General features: G+C 45.0%; 1 protein-coding gene across 1 annotated transcript in view; it reads left to right on the top strand.

Annotated features, from left to right (window-relative positions):
- LOC119970922 (mucin-6-like) overlaps positions 1-15,046 on the top strand; it is a 415,844-nt gene that overhangs the window by 150,778 nt on the left and 250,020 nt on the right. The window contains exons 12-13 of the mRNA XM_038806032.1: positions 7,092-7,229; positions 12,865-13,029. Coding sequence (XP_038661960.1) covers positions 7,092-7,229; positions 12,865-13,029 — 303 coding nt within the window. The remainder of the gene's footprint in view (positions 1-7,091; positions 7,230-12,864; positions 13,030-15,046) is intronic.

Below are 15,046 nucleotides of genomic sequence, written 5' to 3'. Positions count from 1 at the left end.
GTCAATCATCTCAGCACCAGGACATCACTGCAGTCATCACTAAGGGTAGTGTCCTAGGCCCAACCATCTTCGGATGCTTCATCAATGACCTCCCTTCCATATATTCAGAAGTGGTCAGAAGTGGGGATGTTTGCGGGTGACTGCACAATATTGCAGTCACCCGCTTCTGACTCCCTAATCTTTAAGGCACAAAGCAGGAGTGTAATCGATTACTCTCCACTTGCCTGGATGAGTGCAGCTCCAACACTCAAGAAGTTGGACATCATCCAGGACAAAGCAGCCCGCTTTATTGCTCCCCCTTCCAAAAACAGTCAAACCCTCCACCACTGATGAACACTGGCAGCCGTGTGTACCATCTACAAGATGTACTGCAGTAACTCACTAAAGTTCCTTGGAGAGCACCTTCCAAACCCACAACCAATACCAACTACAAGGACAAGAGCAGCAAATGTCTGGGAATCCCACCACCTGGAAGTTCCCTCCAAGTCAGTCACCACCCTGACTTGGAAATATATTGCCATTCCGTCACTGTCGCTGGGGAACATTCTGGAACTACCTCCTTAACAGAACAGTGGGTGCACCTACTCCTTAAGGACTGCAGCGATTCAAGACGACAACTTATCACCACCTTCTGAAGGGCACCTGGGGATGGGTAATAAACACTGGCCTAACCAGCGACGCTCACATCCCGTAAATGAATTTTAAAATATATATTTGCATACAAGGATAATCTTGGAATAATGAGCAATTTTAGCAGTTGAGAACACCATCTGGTTCAGTCAGATTTGACAATGAATGGCTAAATCAATTGCTTGCCATATCCATTCAAGTCTTCATTCCTTCATTCCTTGCATGAAAATGGGTGGAGATGGGGGTTGCACCAGAGTAAACAGAGAGAGAGCAGGTGATGGAGTGGTTGAACAAATCAGTAGCTGAAGAAATATTGTGGCAAATGGAGAACCAGAGGTTAGACATTTGGGGTGGGATTTTCCACCCCTTCCCACCACTGGTATCTACAGGTCCTGCTTATGGCAACACCCCCCACGGTAAGATGGGCAAGTCACTCGAGTTGCCATACACATCAATGGGACCAGAAGATCCTGCTAATGGCCAATGGCAAGCTGCCTCTGTAGCTGGAAAATCCCTTGCATTTTGGAAGTGCAGCTGTCAGTGTTTTTTTCAGGGCAACCTAGGTGGAAGTACAGTTGGGATGTGGAAGGGGCGATGTGGTTGAAAATGAAACGAGGAATTGATTAGAGATTGCTTTATCTTTGATATGATAAAAGCGACCAACAGCCTCAACTCTAGCTTAATTTTTAAATTGTTTTCTGCTGTCCATGTATTTTTTCTGTTGTGCCTCCCTGGTCAAGTGTCAATTCCAGCCCCACGTGCCCCACACGCAAACTAGAAGTGAATTAACCTATCATTCTTATAAAAATTCTTGAAGTCTTTGGCCATTGGCTGCCCAATAATTACAGCAACCAGGCTTGTAAGTTGAAATGGAATTACTGTTTACTCATACCAAGAATTTTCATGAAATATGCAATAAATACAGTTGGATAATAACAAGCTAATACCAATTGTTCCCGTTAACTGCCCACCCTCTATCTACACAAGACAGACAAACACAAAGGGGTGGAAAGGGGTAACAAAAACATTCCGGATGAAGGCCAAAGGATGAGTTTTTGCTTCAAATGGTGGTTCTTTTGCACAATTACCTCTCAGCACCCTTGTTGATCAAAGTCTCTGGTTTACAGCTCGTAGTGGTCTTTCTTGCAGAGTCACTCATTCAGTGTCCCCACAGGTTAGAAACTGCAGTACTTGCAAGCAGCAGGCTTTCTAGAGGGGCATTTTATTTCTTATCAAACTGGGCTTTCAGCTCGAGGTTCGCATTCAGGCCTTTATCTTTCTGTATATACATTTTATTTCATATCAAATCTTGCTTTCAGCTCAAGTTTTCACTTCAGGCCTCTGCAGTCTCAAGAATGACTCCCAGACTTGCTGGAGAGAGGATCAGCCCCCACATTAGCCATCTGAAGAAGATGAGCTGGATCTTTTTGGAGAGAGTTAATTAGATCCCTCCAACTAGGTTGCAGAATCAATAGTGAAATCAAAATAGAACCTTGTGATTCTGAAAACATTCCAGTGGGATCAGATGCTATCACCACCTGTTACCGGGCAGAACACAGCCGTTTAGGCCAATTGATTGGCCATCAGCAACATCAAACAGAGACATCACTGACCAGTCTGCAACGACCAGTCTAAAACAGACTGGAATCTTCTGTTTGAATTATAGGCACAGGCCAGTGCTTTCTTCTGCTTGAATTAAAGATACAGGCTGCCTTAAAGCTAGCTGTGGTTTTGTTGCTGGACTAGTAATCCCAGGATAATGATCTCGGGACCCAGGTTTAAATCCCACTACGGCAGGTGGTGGAATTTAAACTCAATAAAATTCAAGAGTTAAAAGTCTAATGATAACCATGAAACCATTGTCCATTGTCGTAGAAACCCATCTGGTTCACTAATGTCCTTCAAGGAAGGAAATCTGCCATCCTTACCTGGTGACTCCAGACCCATAGCAACGTGGTTGGCTCTTAAATGCCCTCTGAAATGTCCTAGAAAGCCACTCAATTGTCTTCAACCGCAATAAAAACACAAAAAGTGAATGAAACCGGGCAGACCACCAGGCATTGATCCAGGCACTGGAAACGACAATGGCAAACCCAGCCCTGTCAACCCTGCCAAGTCCACCTTATGAATGTCTGGGTGCTGTGTGAAAGTGGGAGAGCAGTCTCACAGACTAGTCAAGCAACAGGCTGACATAGTCACACTGACAGAATCAGACAATGTATCAGACACCACTATCACCATTCCTGGGTGCGTCTTGCCTCACCAGCAAGACAGATCCAACAGGTGGTAGCACAGTGGTATACAGGTGGGAGGGAGTTGCGCTGGGAGTCCTCAACATCGACTCTGTACCTCGTGAAGTCTCATGGCTTCAGGTTAAACATGGGCAAGAAACCCTGTTGATTATCACATTTCGGCCACCATCGGCTGATGAATCAGTACTCCTCCATGTTGAAGACCACTTTGAAGAAGCAGTGATGGTGGAAAGGGTACAGAATATGTTCTGAGTGGGGTCTTCACAGTCCATGACCAAGAGTGGCTCAATAGCACAACCACAGACCGAGCTGACTGGCTCCTAAAGGACATAGCTGCTAGACTGGGATGACAGCAGGTGGTGAGGGAACAAACAAGAGGGAAAAACATACTTGACCTCATTCCTCACCAACCTCCTGCCAGCTGCAGATGCATCTGTCCATCATGTGGAGACAAAGTCCCATCTTCACAATGGGGATACTCTCCATCATGTTGAGTGGCACTACCACCGTGCTAAATGGGATAGACTTCAAACAGACCTAGCAACTTAGGACTGGGTATCCGTGAGGCGCTGTGGGCCATCAACAGCAACAGCCCTAGCCAAGCTGTTCCAGTATAGCTACAACACTGGCATCGACCTGGCAATGTGGAAAATTGCCGAGGTGTGTCCTGTACACAAGAAACAGGACAAATCCAACCCAACCGATTACCACCTTATCAGTCTGCTCTCCATCATCAGCAAAGTGATGGAAGGGGTCATCAACAGTGCTATCAAGCGATATTTACTCAGCAATAACCTGCTCACAGATGCTCAGTTTGGGTTCTGACAGGGCAACTCTGCTCTTGACCTCATCTCCCTACCTTGGCTTCAAACATGGACAAAAGAGCTCAATGCCAGAGGTGAGGTGAGAATGACTGACTGCCCTTGACATCAAGGCAGCATTTGACTGAGTATGGAATCGAGGAACTGTAGCTAAGAAAGAGTCAATGGGAATCGGGGAAAACTCTCTGCAGGTTGGAATCATACCTGACACAAAGGAAGATTGTTTTGGTGGTTAGAGGTCAATCATCTCAACCCCAGGTCATCACTAGAAGAGTTCCTCAGGGTCGTGGCTGAAGCCCAACCATCTTCATCTACTTCATCAATGACCTCCCTTCCATCATAAGGTCAGCGCCATCCGTGACTCCTCCGATAATGAAGTAGTGCATGTCCAAATGCAGCAAGACATGGACAATATCCAGGCTTGGGCTGACAAGTGGAAAAGTACATTCGAGCTCCACAAGTGCCAGGCCCCTCCTGACCCCTCAAAGCCTGTCTACCTAAAGCAAGGCACAAGTCAGGAGTGTAATGGAATACTCTCCACTTGCCTGGGTGAGTCATCTCCAACAAGAAGCTCAACACCATCTAGGACAAAGCAGCCCGCTTGATTGCTCCCCCTTCGACAAACATTCAAACCCTCCACCACCAACGAACAGTGGCAACCATGTGTACCATCTGCAAGATGCACTGCATTAACTTGCCAAGGTTACTCAGACTGCACCTTCCAAACCCACAGCTGCTACCATCCAGAAGGTCTAGAGTAGCAGATACCTGGGAACCCCACCACCTGGAGGTTCCCTCCACGTTACTCACCACCCTGACTTGGAAATATATCACCATCCCTTTACTGTCACTGAAGCAGCATCCTGGAACTCCCTCTGTAACAGCACTATCGGTGTACCTACACTTCAGGGATTGCAGCAGTTGAAGAGGGCAGCTCAGCACCATGTTCTGAAGGGAAACCAGGGGTGGGCAATAAACTCTAGCTTCGCCAGCGATGACCACATCCCATAAATACATTTTTAAAAATCTCCATAAATCATCCGCTGATCAAAAATGGAACAACAAAAATAAAAGAAAGCAGAAATATGGCAATTAACAGGAAGTACCCTGATGCTTGTTCCTACCCCCAGAGCCCTGCATCAGCTCAGTTTGGGCTCAAGTAGAAAACTTGCAGCCTGACTTTCACTGATTTTGTCTAAGATGTAAATTCATATAACATTGCAAAACTAAGGAATACATAAAACTTAGTTTCATCTTAGTTTTATCTTTTTTTACAATTGCATCTACTGTTGTCAAAAGATTTGGTTCAACTAATATTTAAAGAAAATTGTTTACATTCAAGATTTTGGGGCGGCATGTGACACAGTGGATAGCACTGGGACTGCGGCGCTGAGGACGCGAGTTCGAATCCCAGCCCTGGGTCACTGTCCGTGTGGAGTTTGCACATTCTCCCCATGTCTGCGTGGGTTTCACCCCCACAACCCAAAGATGTGCAGGTTAGGTGGATTGGCCACATTAAATTGCCCCTTAATTGGAAAAAATGAATTGGGTACTCTAAATTTATTTTTAAAAAGATTTTTAAATATTCCTTGAACATGAATAAGGATACAGATCTTCCGGGACTACTGTTAAAAAATTTAAAATAATTCAGAATTGCAGAATTATTATGGTACATCGTGCCTGCACCATTTCTCACTTGCACGTTACTCTTATCTTTGTTGAACTACATAATCCTTTAACGCAGGGGTTCTCAACCTTTTTTAACCCATGGATCCCTTTTCCTCTTAATTTTTTTTGTGGACCCCCATAGCCATTCCACAGAAAAAAAAGCTTCTTATATAGAACATAGAACAGTACAGCACAGAACAGGCCCTTCGGCCCTCAATGTTGTGCCGAGCCATGATCACCCTACTCAAACCCACGTATCCACCCTATACCCGTAACCCAACAACCCCCCCCTTAACCTTACTTTTATTACGACACTACGGGCAATTTAGCATGGCCAATCCACCTAACCCGCACATCTTTGGACTGTGGGAGGAAACCGGAGCACCCGGAGGAAACCCACGCACACAGGGGGAGGACGTGCAGACTCCACACAGACAGTGACCCAGCCGGGAATCGAACCTGGGACCCTGGAGCTGTAAAGCATTTATGCTAACCACCATGCTACCCTGCTGCCCCTCTGTTACCCTGCTGCCCCTCTGCTACCCTGCTGCCCCTGCGTGGTATGCGTGGTAAACTAATCCTAAAGTCCATCTACCTTACCGTGAGGGTTGGAAACGGATTAGCGGTATTTTCGTACGTTGCCAAACTTATTCTAACATGAAAAGTAATGAAAAAAACTTTTTACTGACTAAATTGAATTAAATTACTCTAAAAATAACCAATTCATATCAAATATACACAGTTTCTAGTGATTACTGTGTTAAATCATTCATTAAACTTGTCAAGGAGAAACGTGGCATAAGAGTCAGGTCAACCGTGGGTATTTAATAAGCTGCTTCTGTCATTAAAGGTCCTCCGGGCTGTTCCTAGGGGACAATAGCCCGGGCAATCTTCAACAACAACTGTAATTAAAGCACAATAAACACATTTGTCAACCGGTATGGATTTTATTTTCTCAGAATACAGTACCACAAAAATAAACACAGCCAATGCACCTTTTTGGTTCTGAGCCTCTTCAGCCCTCAAGGTAAATTAGATAGATTATAATCTCTCTTTGACCTTTGTCAGTGCGAGAGAGAGAGAGAGAGAAAGGTGAATATTCATCATGAAAACAAACATTTTTTTCTTCTACTTGATTCTCAGTAATAACAATTGTTCTGAAGTAGAATTGCTCTATGGACCACTAAAATATCACCGTGGACCCCCAATTCGGTATTTTTTTTGTGTGGACCCCCAGTAATGTTACATGGACCCCAGGGTCCATGTGGACCCCGGTTGGGAACCACTGCTTTAACGGTTGCCACAGAAGTTGGAAATAAACAAAGATGGCCAAATGAGAAAATCTGAGTGTCATTCAGAACAAGGGACAAAGGTGGCAGGCAGAAAGATAAAATGACAAGCAAGTAGAGTAATAGCTACAGGATGAATGCAGGATAATTCTATTTTACTTTCATTTATGAGCAATATAAAAATTAATCAGAAACATTTTTGCCATTATGTATATGAAAATGACAACATAGTTGACCTGAATTTCTGATTACTCTTCACTCACTTCTCCAATTCCTGTGATGTAAAATTAATTGCGCACTTAGCTGCGCAATGTTCCAGCCAAATCCTAGGAAGGACACATTCTTCCACCAGTTTCATACCACGCTTGAACTGTGCTGCAGGAGACATATACATGTACTTATCTCTTATAAAATTATTTTTATTTTTTCAGCGAATATCAGAATTTACAGACGCTCTTCCAGCTATATTCAAATGGACACCGACTATGGCCTAGAGATGTTATTGAAGGTTACTGAAGTTTTCCAGGTGTTCATCACAGTTGATGTCATGTTCTCTGGCAGGACCAATGGTAAGCATTTAAACAACATTAATACAATATTCTAAGTGTCACACGGAATTGAAAATATTAAGCAATTTATGGGCTGTAGCTTCCTCAGTGTGGCAATAAGCATAAGAGTTCCATTCAGTGCCCAATTACTGTCTCACCCACCTGGCAATTACCAGGCAGACAGCACATCCCCAGGGCTCAGAGTCGAAGTCCAGCTCCATACAAGTGAAGGACACGTTCCCATTTTAATGGCACAAGATACCGTAAACCAGGTAAGATAAAGATTCCATTGAAATTAAACGGTCTTTGACTGCTAATGCCTCAACTTCCAGTGATGGTGATGTGCCGAGTGGATGCACGAAAGGTGGCTCATCTCCTGGAAACCTGAAATTCGGCAGTTTTAGCCCAAAACTAGATCGTTAAACACGGGTAGAAAAAAAACACCTTCTTCCAACACCACCACAACGAATGAGGCATGCCAGGCAACTATCTGAGGAGCCGAAAGGATGGCACAATCAGCAAAGGAGAATCAAGGGAGGAAGATTTGAGGCAATGACGAAAACTTGGGCGACGAGGATTTGGCCACACCCAAAAGGGATTGGCAGCCAGGACACCCCCCCCCCCCGGATAAATGAATGAAGGGATCTCCTAACACAGAAGCTCCAAGTGCTCAGGATGCCACAAATCTAGAAATGATGGCGACGGTGAAAACGGCGGTGTCAGAGATGCTGATCACCCTTCAAGCGGTGCTGGAAAAGACGGAGCGCTGACTGCAAACACAGGAGGCAATGATCAGGGAGCTGTAGAAGGCCATGAACGACCAGAGCGACCAGATCGCCTCTGTAGGATTTAGACTGAAGGATTTCGACTGTGTCAGTTGAGGGATTTTGAAACCATCAATTCAAGGTTACCAGCTGCACTTGCGATTACTGGAACTCAGTAGAAATTCAAGTTAAAACTTGTCAGGTGCAAGTAAGAATTGTTTTATTTGTCTTCTATTGATTACAACTTGAAAGTCATTTAAAAGGCAATTCGTAGACAATTTGAAGCTTTCAAAGAATCACAGGAATTATCTTCTTAGATAAACAGCTCAAAACATAACTTTTAAAAGTCAAAGTCTGAAAATGAAATATGAATACAGAGAGACAGTGAATAGTTCAGATCAAAGTATAGATGCTTCTAACCTACCAACAAAAACTATCCTAAAACTCTTTCTCTCTCTCTCTCTCTCAACCTAACCTCTCTAACCTAACCTAGCCCTAACTTAACTCTCTAAAATGGCGGCAAAATCTTCTATTGTTATACTGTTTCATATCTGTCTTAAGCGATCTGATCACACCCCAATATAATCCTAATTGGTTTGGGTTAAACTCAAACACATTTGATTTGATGGCAAGCTGTCCATCTTTAATATGTAACATTACTTCTAATTGTTGCCTGTCTGTCTACTTGTGCATGTTAAAGAATGCGATATTGTGCTTTATCAAAGCCAGCAAAAACTGGTTTTATGCTGACGTGACTACTGCAACAATGGAGACCTCATGAAAGAGCAAGAGTAGGAAGGCAGTGCAGGTGTCCCCTGCGGTTATCTCCCTGCAAAACAGATATACCGCTTTGGATACCGTTGAGGGAGATGGCTCACCAGGGGAAGGCAGCAGCAGCCAGGTTCATGGCACCGTGGCTGGCTCTGCTGCACAGCAGGGCAGGAAGAAAAATGGCAGGGCTATAGTGATAGGGACTCGATCGTAAGGGGAATAGACAGGCGGTTCTGTGGACGCAATCGAGACTCCAGGATGGTATGTTGCCTCCCTGGTGCAAGGGTCAAGGATGTCTCGGAGCGGCTGCAGGACATTCTGGTGGGGGAGGGTGAACAGCCAGCTGTCGTGGTGCACATAGGCACCAACGATATAGGTAAAAAACGGGATGAGGTCCTACAAGCGGAATTCAGGGAGTTAGGAGTTAAACTAAAAAGTAGGACCTCAAAGGTAGTAATCTCAGGATTGCTACCAGTGCCACGAGCTAGTCAGAGTAGGAATGTCAGGATAGATAGGATGAATGCGTGGCTCGAGAGATGGTGCAAGAGGGAGGGATTCAAATTCCTGGGGCATTGGGACCAGTTCTGGGGGAGGTGGGACAAGTACAAACCGGACGGTCTGCACCTGGGCAGGACTGGAACTGATGCCCTAGGGGGGGGTTTTCTAGAGCTGTTGGGGAGGGTTTAAACTAATGTGGCAGGGGGATGGGAACCGATGCAGGAAGTTGGAAGGTAGTAAAACAGGGACAGAAGCAAAAGGAAGTAAGGGGAAAAGTGCAAGGCAGAGAAGACATAGTCAAAAATCTAAAAGGGCGACAGTACAAGGTACAGTGACTGAGGGGAGCTCAGTGAATAGGCCCAGTAATAACAAAAGGAATAAAACTGGAGATGTTAAGATTCAAAACAGAGGTAAAAAAACCAACATAAGTGTACTTTACCTGAATGCTCGTAGTATTCGGAATAAAGTAAATGAGTTGATGGCACAAATCATCGTAAATGACTATGATTTAGTGGCCATTACTGAAACATGGTTAAAGGATGGTCACGACTGGGAGTTAAATATCCGAGGGTATCAAACTATTCGGAAGGACAGAGTGGATGGTAAGGGAGGTGGTGTTGCTCTGTTATTTAAGGATGACATCCGGGCAATAGTAAGGGATGACATCGGTGCTATGGAGGATAAGGTTGAATCCATTTGGGTGGAAATCAGGAATAGTAAGGCGAAAAAGTCACTGATAGACTACTCCTATCGGCCACCAAATAGTAACGATATGGTGGGGCAGGCAATAAATAAAGAAATAACTGATGCATGTAGAAATGGTACAGCATTGGTTTAACCAGGTCGGTCAAGGCAACCTTGAGGAGGAGTTTATAGAATGTATCCGCGATAGTTTCCTAGAACAGTATGTAATGGAACCTACGAGGGAACAAGCGGTCCTAGATCTTGTCCTGTGTAATGAGACAGGATTGATTCATGATCTCATAGTTAGGGATCCTCTCGGAAGGAGCGATCACAATATGGTGGAATTTAAAATACAGATGGAGGGTGAGAAAGTAAAATCAAATACTAGTGTTTTGTGTTTAAACAAAGGAGATTACAAGGGGATGAGAGAAGAACTAGCTAAGGTAGACTGGGAGCTAAGACTTTATGGTGGAACAGTTGAGGAACAGTGGAGAACCTTCCAAGCGATTTTTCACAGTGTTCAGCAAAGGTTTATACGAACAAAAAGGAAGGACGGAAGAAAGAGGGAAAATCGACCGTGGATATCTAAGGAAATAAGGGAGAGTATCAAATTGAAGGAAAAAGCATATAAAGTGGCAAAGATTGCTGGGAGATTAGAGGACTGGGAAATCTTTAGGGGGCAACAGAAAGCTACTAAAAAAGCTATAAAGAAGAGTAAGATAGAGTATGAGAGTAAACTTGCTCAGAATATAAAAACAGACAGTAAAAGTTTTTACAAATATATAAGACAAAAAAGAGTGGCTAAGGTAAATATTGGTCCTTTAGAGGATGAGAAGGGAGTTTTAATAATGGGAAATGAGGAAATGGCTGAGGAACTGAACAGGTTTTTTGGGTCGGTCTTCACAGTGGAAGACACAAATAACAGGCCAGCGACTGATAGAAATGATGCTGGAATCTATCCTGAGGGTGGCTATGCAGTTGCCTATCACACAGTGGTAGTCCCTGAACTAAGTTTCACTTGTATGGGCGTCTACCTCCATCGGAGTATCCTGTAACTCATGCGCTCCGTTTGCCGCTTTTTCTAAAGACAAAGCCAGCTGCAATGCTTGTTTACAATCCAGCACGGCCTCTGCTAACAGATGTTTTTGTGTTGCTAAATTATTTATTCCACATACCAATGGTCTCGGAGCATCTCATTTAGCGTCAGGTCAATTTCGCAAGCCTCTATTAATCACCTTAATCTTGTTAAAAAGTTTGTAACTGACTCCCTAGTTTCTTGGAATGCTGAGTAAAACCGGTACCTTCGCAGGATCAGAGGTGGTTTAAGGTCATAGTACTCTTTTACTAAGTTTGTCAATTCCTGGAACGTTTTTGGGTCTGGTGCCTCCGGAAATGTGAGACTGCGCATAATGGCAAAGGCTGCTGACCCACACGCGGTCAGCAGAATGACTCGTTGCTTTTCATCCGGAATGATATAGTTTGCTCTGAAGAAGTACTTCATCCGCTCTACATATTGGCCCAGTCTTCCACTGCAGGATCAAAAGAGTCCAACTTTCCAAATAAAGGCATTTTGCCTGTTGGTGGCTTACCCTCAATATGCGGCAGCTGCTGATGAGCAGGTTCCTTCGGGTCATTCCCGTTTCCTTGTCGCCACTGTAATAAGTCCACGGAGACAGAAGTCCCGTCACCAGAATTCCTTTAATTTACAAACCCAACAGCTGAACAACCGTGACCATTCAGTCTGCTGTCTACACCGGGAGTGCCGAGGATCTGACACTCCCTGTTATATATACAGAAAAGGGTTCCCTGATTGGGCCAGTAATCAGGGAACTTGTATTCTAATTGGCCAATCTCAAAGCCCTGGCCTCAGTCATTACATCATATATTGCCCCTCTCACCTTCCTCAACTGCCCCACCGCCTTCCTTGTAGATATCAGATCAAATTCCATCTGCAGCTTCTGCCTTCAATAGCCCTGCCTCCAGGGCTTCAGAGTACCTTCTGTCCACCATCGCCCTCGACGGCTCATTCTTCAGCGGCTTCCTCATAAGTGCTCTGTGCGCCCTGTCCACCTCCAAGGGCTGGGTAAATGCACCTTCCCCCAGCAGTTTCTGGAACATACACGCCACATATGCCCCTGCGTCTGATCCCTCGCTGCCCTCCGGGAGGCCAACGCCTGCGCGACCTGTTCTCCAGATTCTCCACCTTCTCTTGCAGCCTTTTCTGGGGGTCCTTCATTATCCCCATCTCCGCCGCCATCACGTCTAGCTGGTCATCATGCTCAGCAACCGCCTCTTCCACCTCCTGAATCGCCTGGCCCTGGGCTTCCAATCTTAATCTTTGCTCTACCCGGTCAATCCCCTTCTTAATAGGGTCCATGTACTCTTGTCTTTGCTTGGCAAAGCTCTCCTGGAGGAGGAAGTTCACCAACTGCTCTGTTGACCACTGAGCCAGCAATCCCAGTCCCTGAGCCTCTGCCATATTTTTCTGTGCTGCAGACTCCACTCCCTTCTTTGACCAAAGCTCTCTCCTTTTCAGACCACTTCTGGTCCATGAATCCATGCACTGGTGGGGAATCCTTCTCCTCTACCTCGCCAATGTCCTATTTTGACGATCAAATCCCCCCTAAACCATGGAAAAGGGTCTTAAAGGTCCATCACGAGCAGGAGCTACAAAATAAGTGATGACCCATTCCATGGTTGCCACTGGAAGTCAGTGAAATTACTTTTGACAATCCAGATGTAAAAATAAATTTTGAAATTTAAATCAAGTTCCATTTCTTATCCAAAATGTTATACGGGCACTGTATTTTCAGAATTCACAGGAAACTAGGAATAGTCTTTGAAGCAATGTAAGTATTTTGCATACTATTTGTTTGCAAAAATGTTTTTGTTTGTCCTGCTTGCATGTACTATTTATCTGCTTCATTTTTATCGTGCAGGTCTCTGCGGTAATTTCAATGGAGACACTACAGATGATTTTAAAAGTAGTATGAAAATAACAGAAAACAATCCTAGTAATTTTGTGAATTCTTGGAGAGTTACGGCAAATTGTGGACTTGCCCATGATGAAGACATGGATCCTTGCTCATTGAGTCAAGTGAATGGTGAGTCTGAAATATAAGTCTATGCATTTATCATTCTATGCCAATTTTACATGAGTTTAACTTCTCTTATTCTGCTCTCTGTGCTGATAAAATGAATGATATTCGAAATATTTCTTTTTTTTTAGATATATGGCAGCACTGCAACAAAGTGGTTAGCACAGTTGCTTCACAGCTCCAGGATCCCAGGTTCGATTCCTGGCTTGGGTCACTGTCTGTGCGGAGTTTGCACGTTCTCCTCGTGTGTGTGTGTGGGTTTCCTTCGGGTGCTCCGGTTTCCTCCCACAGTCCAAAAGATGTGCCGGTTAGGTGGATTGGCCATGATAAATTGCCCTTAGTGTCAAAAACATTTAGACTGGGTAACAGGGATAGGGTGGAGATGTGGGGTGCTCTTTCCAAGGGTCGGCGCAAACTCGATGGGCCGAATGGCCCCTTCTGCACTCTAAATTCTATGTCTATCTCTACATTGCACTTTCCTGACCAGAGTATTAACTGCATTTTGGTTCAACTCCATTGTTTATTAATTTATTCATGTGATATGAATGTTACAAGACCAGTGTTTTTTGCACATTCCTCATTTCCCATGAAGTGAGTGACCTTGTGAGACCAATTCAGAGGACAGTTAAGTCAGACACTTGGCTGTGGGTCTAGTTTCTGTTTCTCTCCATTCTCGTTTCTCCCCTCCCTCTTAGCCTTCCTGCCTCCCAGCTTCTCTTCCTCCTCCCCACCACCTTCTCTTCCTCCCCACCACCTTCTCTTCCTCCTCCCTACCTTCTCCTCCTCCCTCCCACCTTCTCTTCCCCCCTCCCCAAACTTCTCTTCCCCCCTCCACCTTATCTTCCCCCCTCCCTTCACCTTTTCTTTCCTCCTCCTTCACCTTCTCTTCCCCTGCCTCCACCTTCTCTTTCCCCCACCTTCACTTCCCCCCTCCCATTACCTTCTCTTCCCCCCCTTCACCTTCTTTGCCCCTACTCCCTCCACCTTCCCTTTCCCCCTCCTTCCACCTTCTCCTCCCCCCTCCACCTTCCCTTCCCCCATTCCTCCATCTTCTCTTTCCTCCCACCCTCATATCGGCGATCGAACTCAGCCCACTCGTGATTCCCGAAGCATGGACCATTGTCGAACATGACAACGGATGGTGTGCCATGCTGGGCAAAGATCGCTTTGACAGGCTGAATTTCAGAACAAGCAGTCACATTAGTCAACTGCGCACCTTTGGATAGTTGGAGAAGTAGTTGATTCGACATGGTAGTCACTCTTGTTAAAATGGAACAAGTCCATAACAACTTTCTGCCACGGACTTACAACGACGTATTCCTTCTGCATAGGTTCCTTGCCGCTGGAGCTTCATCGTGAGTCATTGTATCCTTGAGGACATCTGACACAAGTTATTTTTCACTATTGCAACCAGCAGCCTGTGGCCCATTTCTACCAAAAACGTGGGCAGCCCATATACGTAGTTGTGAAATTTGTCGAGGCCTGTGACTAGCCCCAGGCATTCCTTCTCGATCTGCGCATATCTGCGCTCTGTTTCCGTCATAGCCTTGAACCGTATGCCACTGGCAGCCAATCACCATTTCCACCCTGCTGCAGAAGTACTGTGATGCCTCTGAAGATCTTGGTCTTCTTAGCAGGGTAGAGAAAGGCCAGGACGGGTGCCATTGTTAGTGAGATGCATAGTGCTTTCCTGCTTGTGTTTTGGTGACCACTGAAAAACAACATCCTTTTTTATGGATTCCCTGAGCTGTGACGTCTTAGAGGCAAGGTTGGGAATAAACTTTCCCACAAAGTTAATCCTGCCCAGAATGCGCAATATGCTCTTTTTGTCCGAGAGCCGTGACATATTAATGATGGCTTTGATTTTTGCATCATTAGTTTGCACACCTTTTGATGAAAGCCTGTTTCCCAGAAAGATAATGGTGTCAACACCGACTTGGCATTTTGCCTGATTGAGCTTGAGACCATTCTTGCTGACTCTTTGGAGAACTGGAAAGAGTCTTGTATGCTGCTCCTCACGCGT

The sequence above is a fragment of the Scyliorhinus canicula genome, chromosome 9 (genome assembly GCF_902713615.1).
Source record: "Scyliorhinus canicula chromosome 9, sScyCan1.1, whole genome shotgun sequence".
Lineage (NCBI taxonomy): Eukaryota > Metazoa > Chordata > Chondrichthyes > Carcharhiniformes > Scyliorhinidae > Scyliorhinus > Scyliorhinus canicula.
This window is presented reverse-complemented; position numbering and strand designations above follow the sequence as displayed.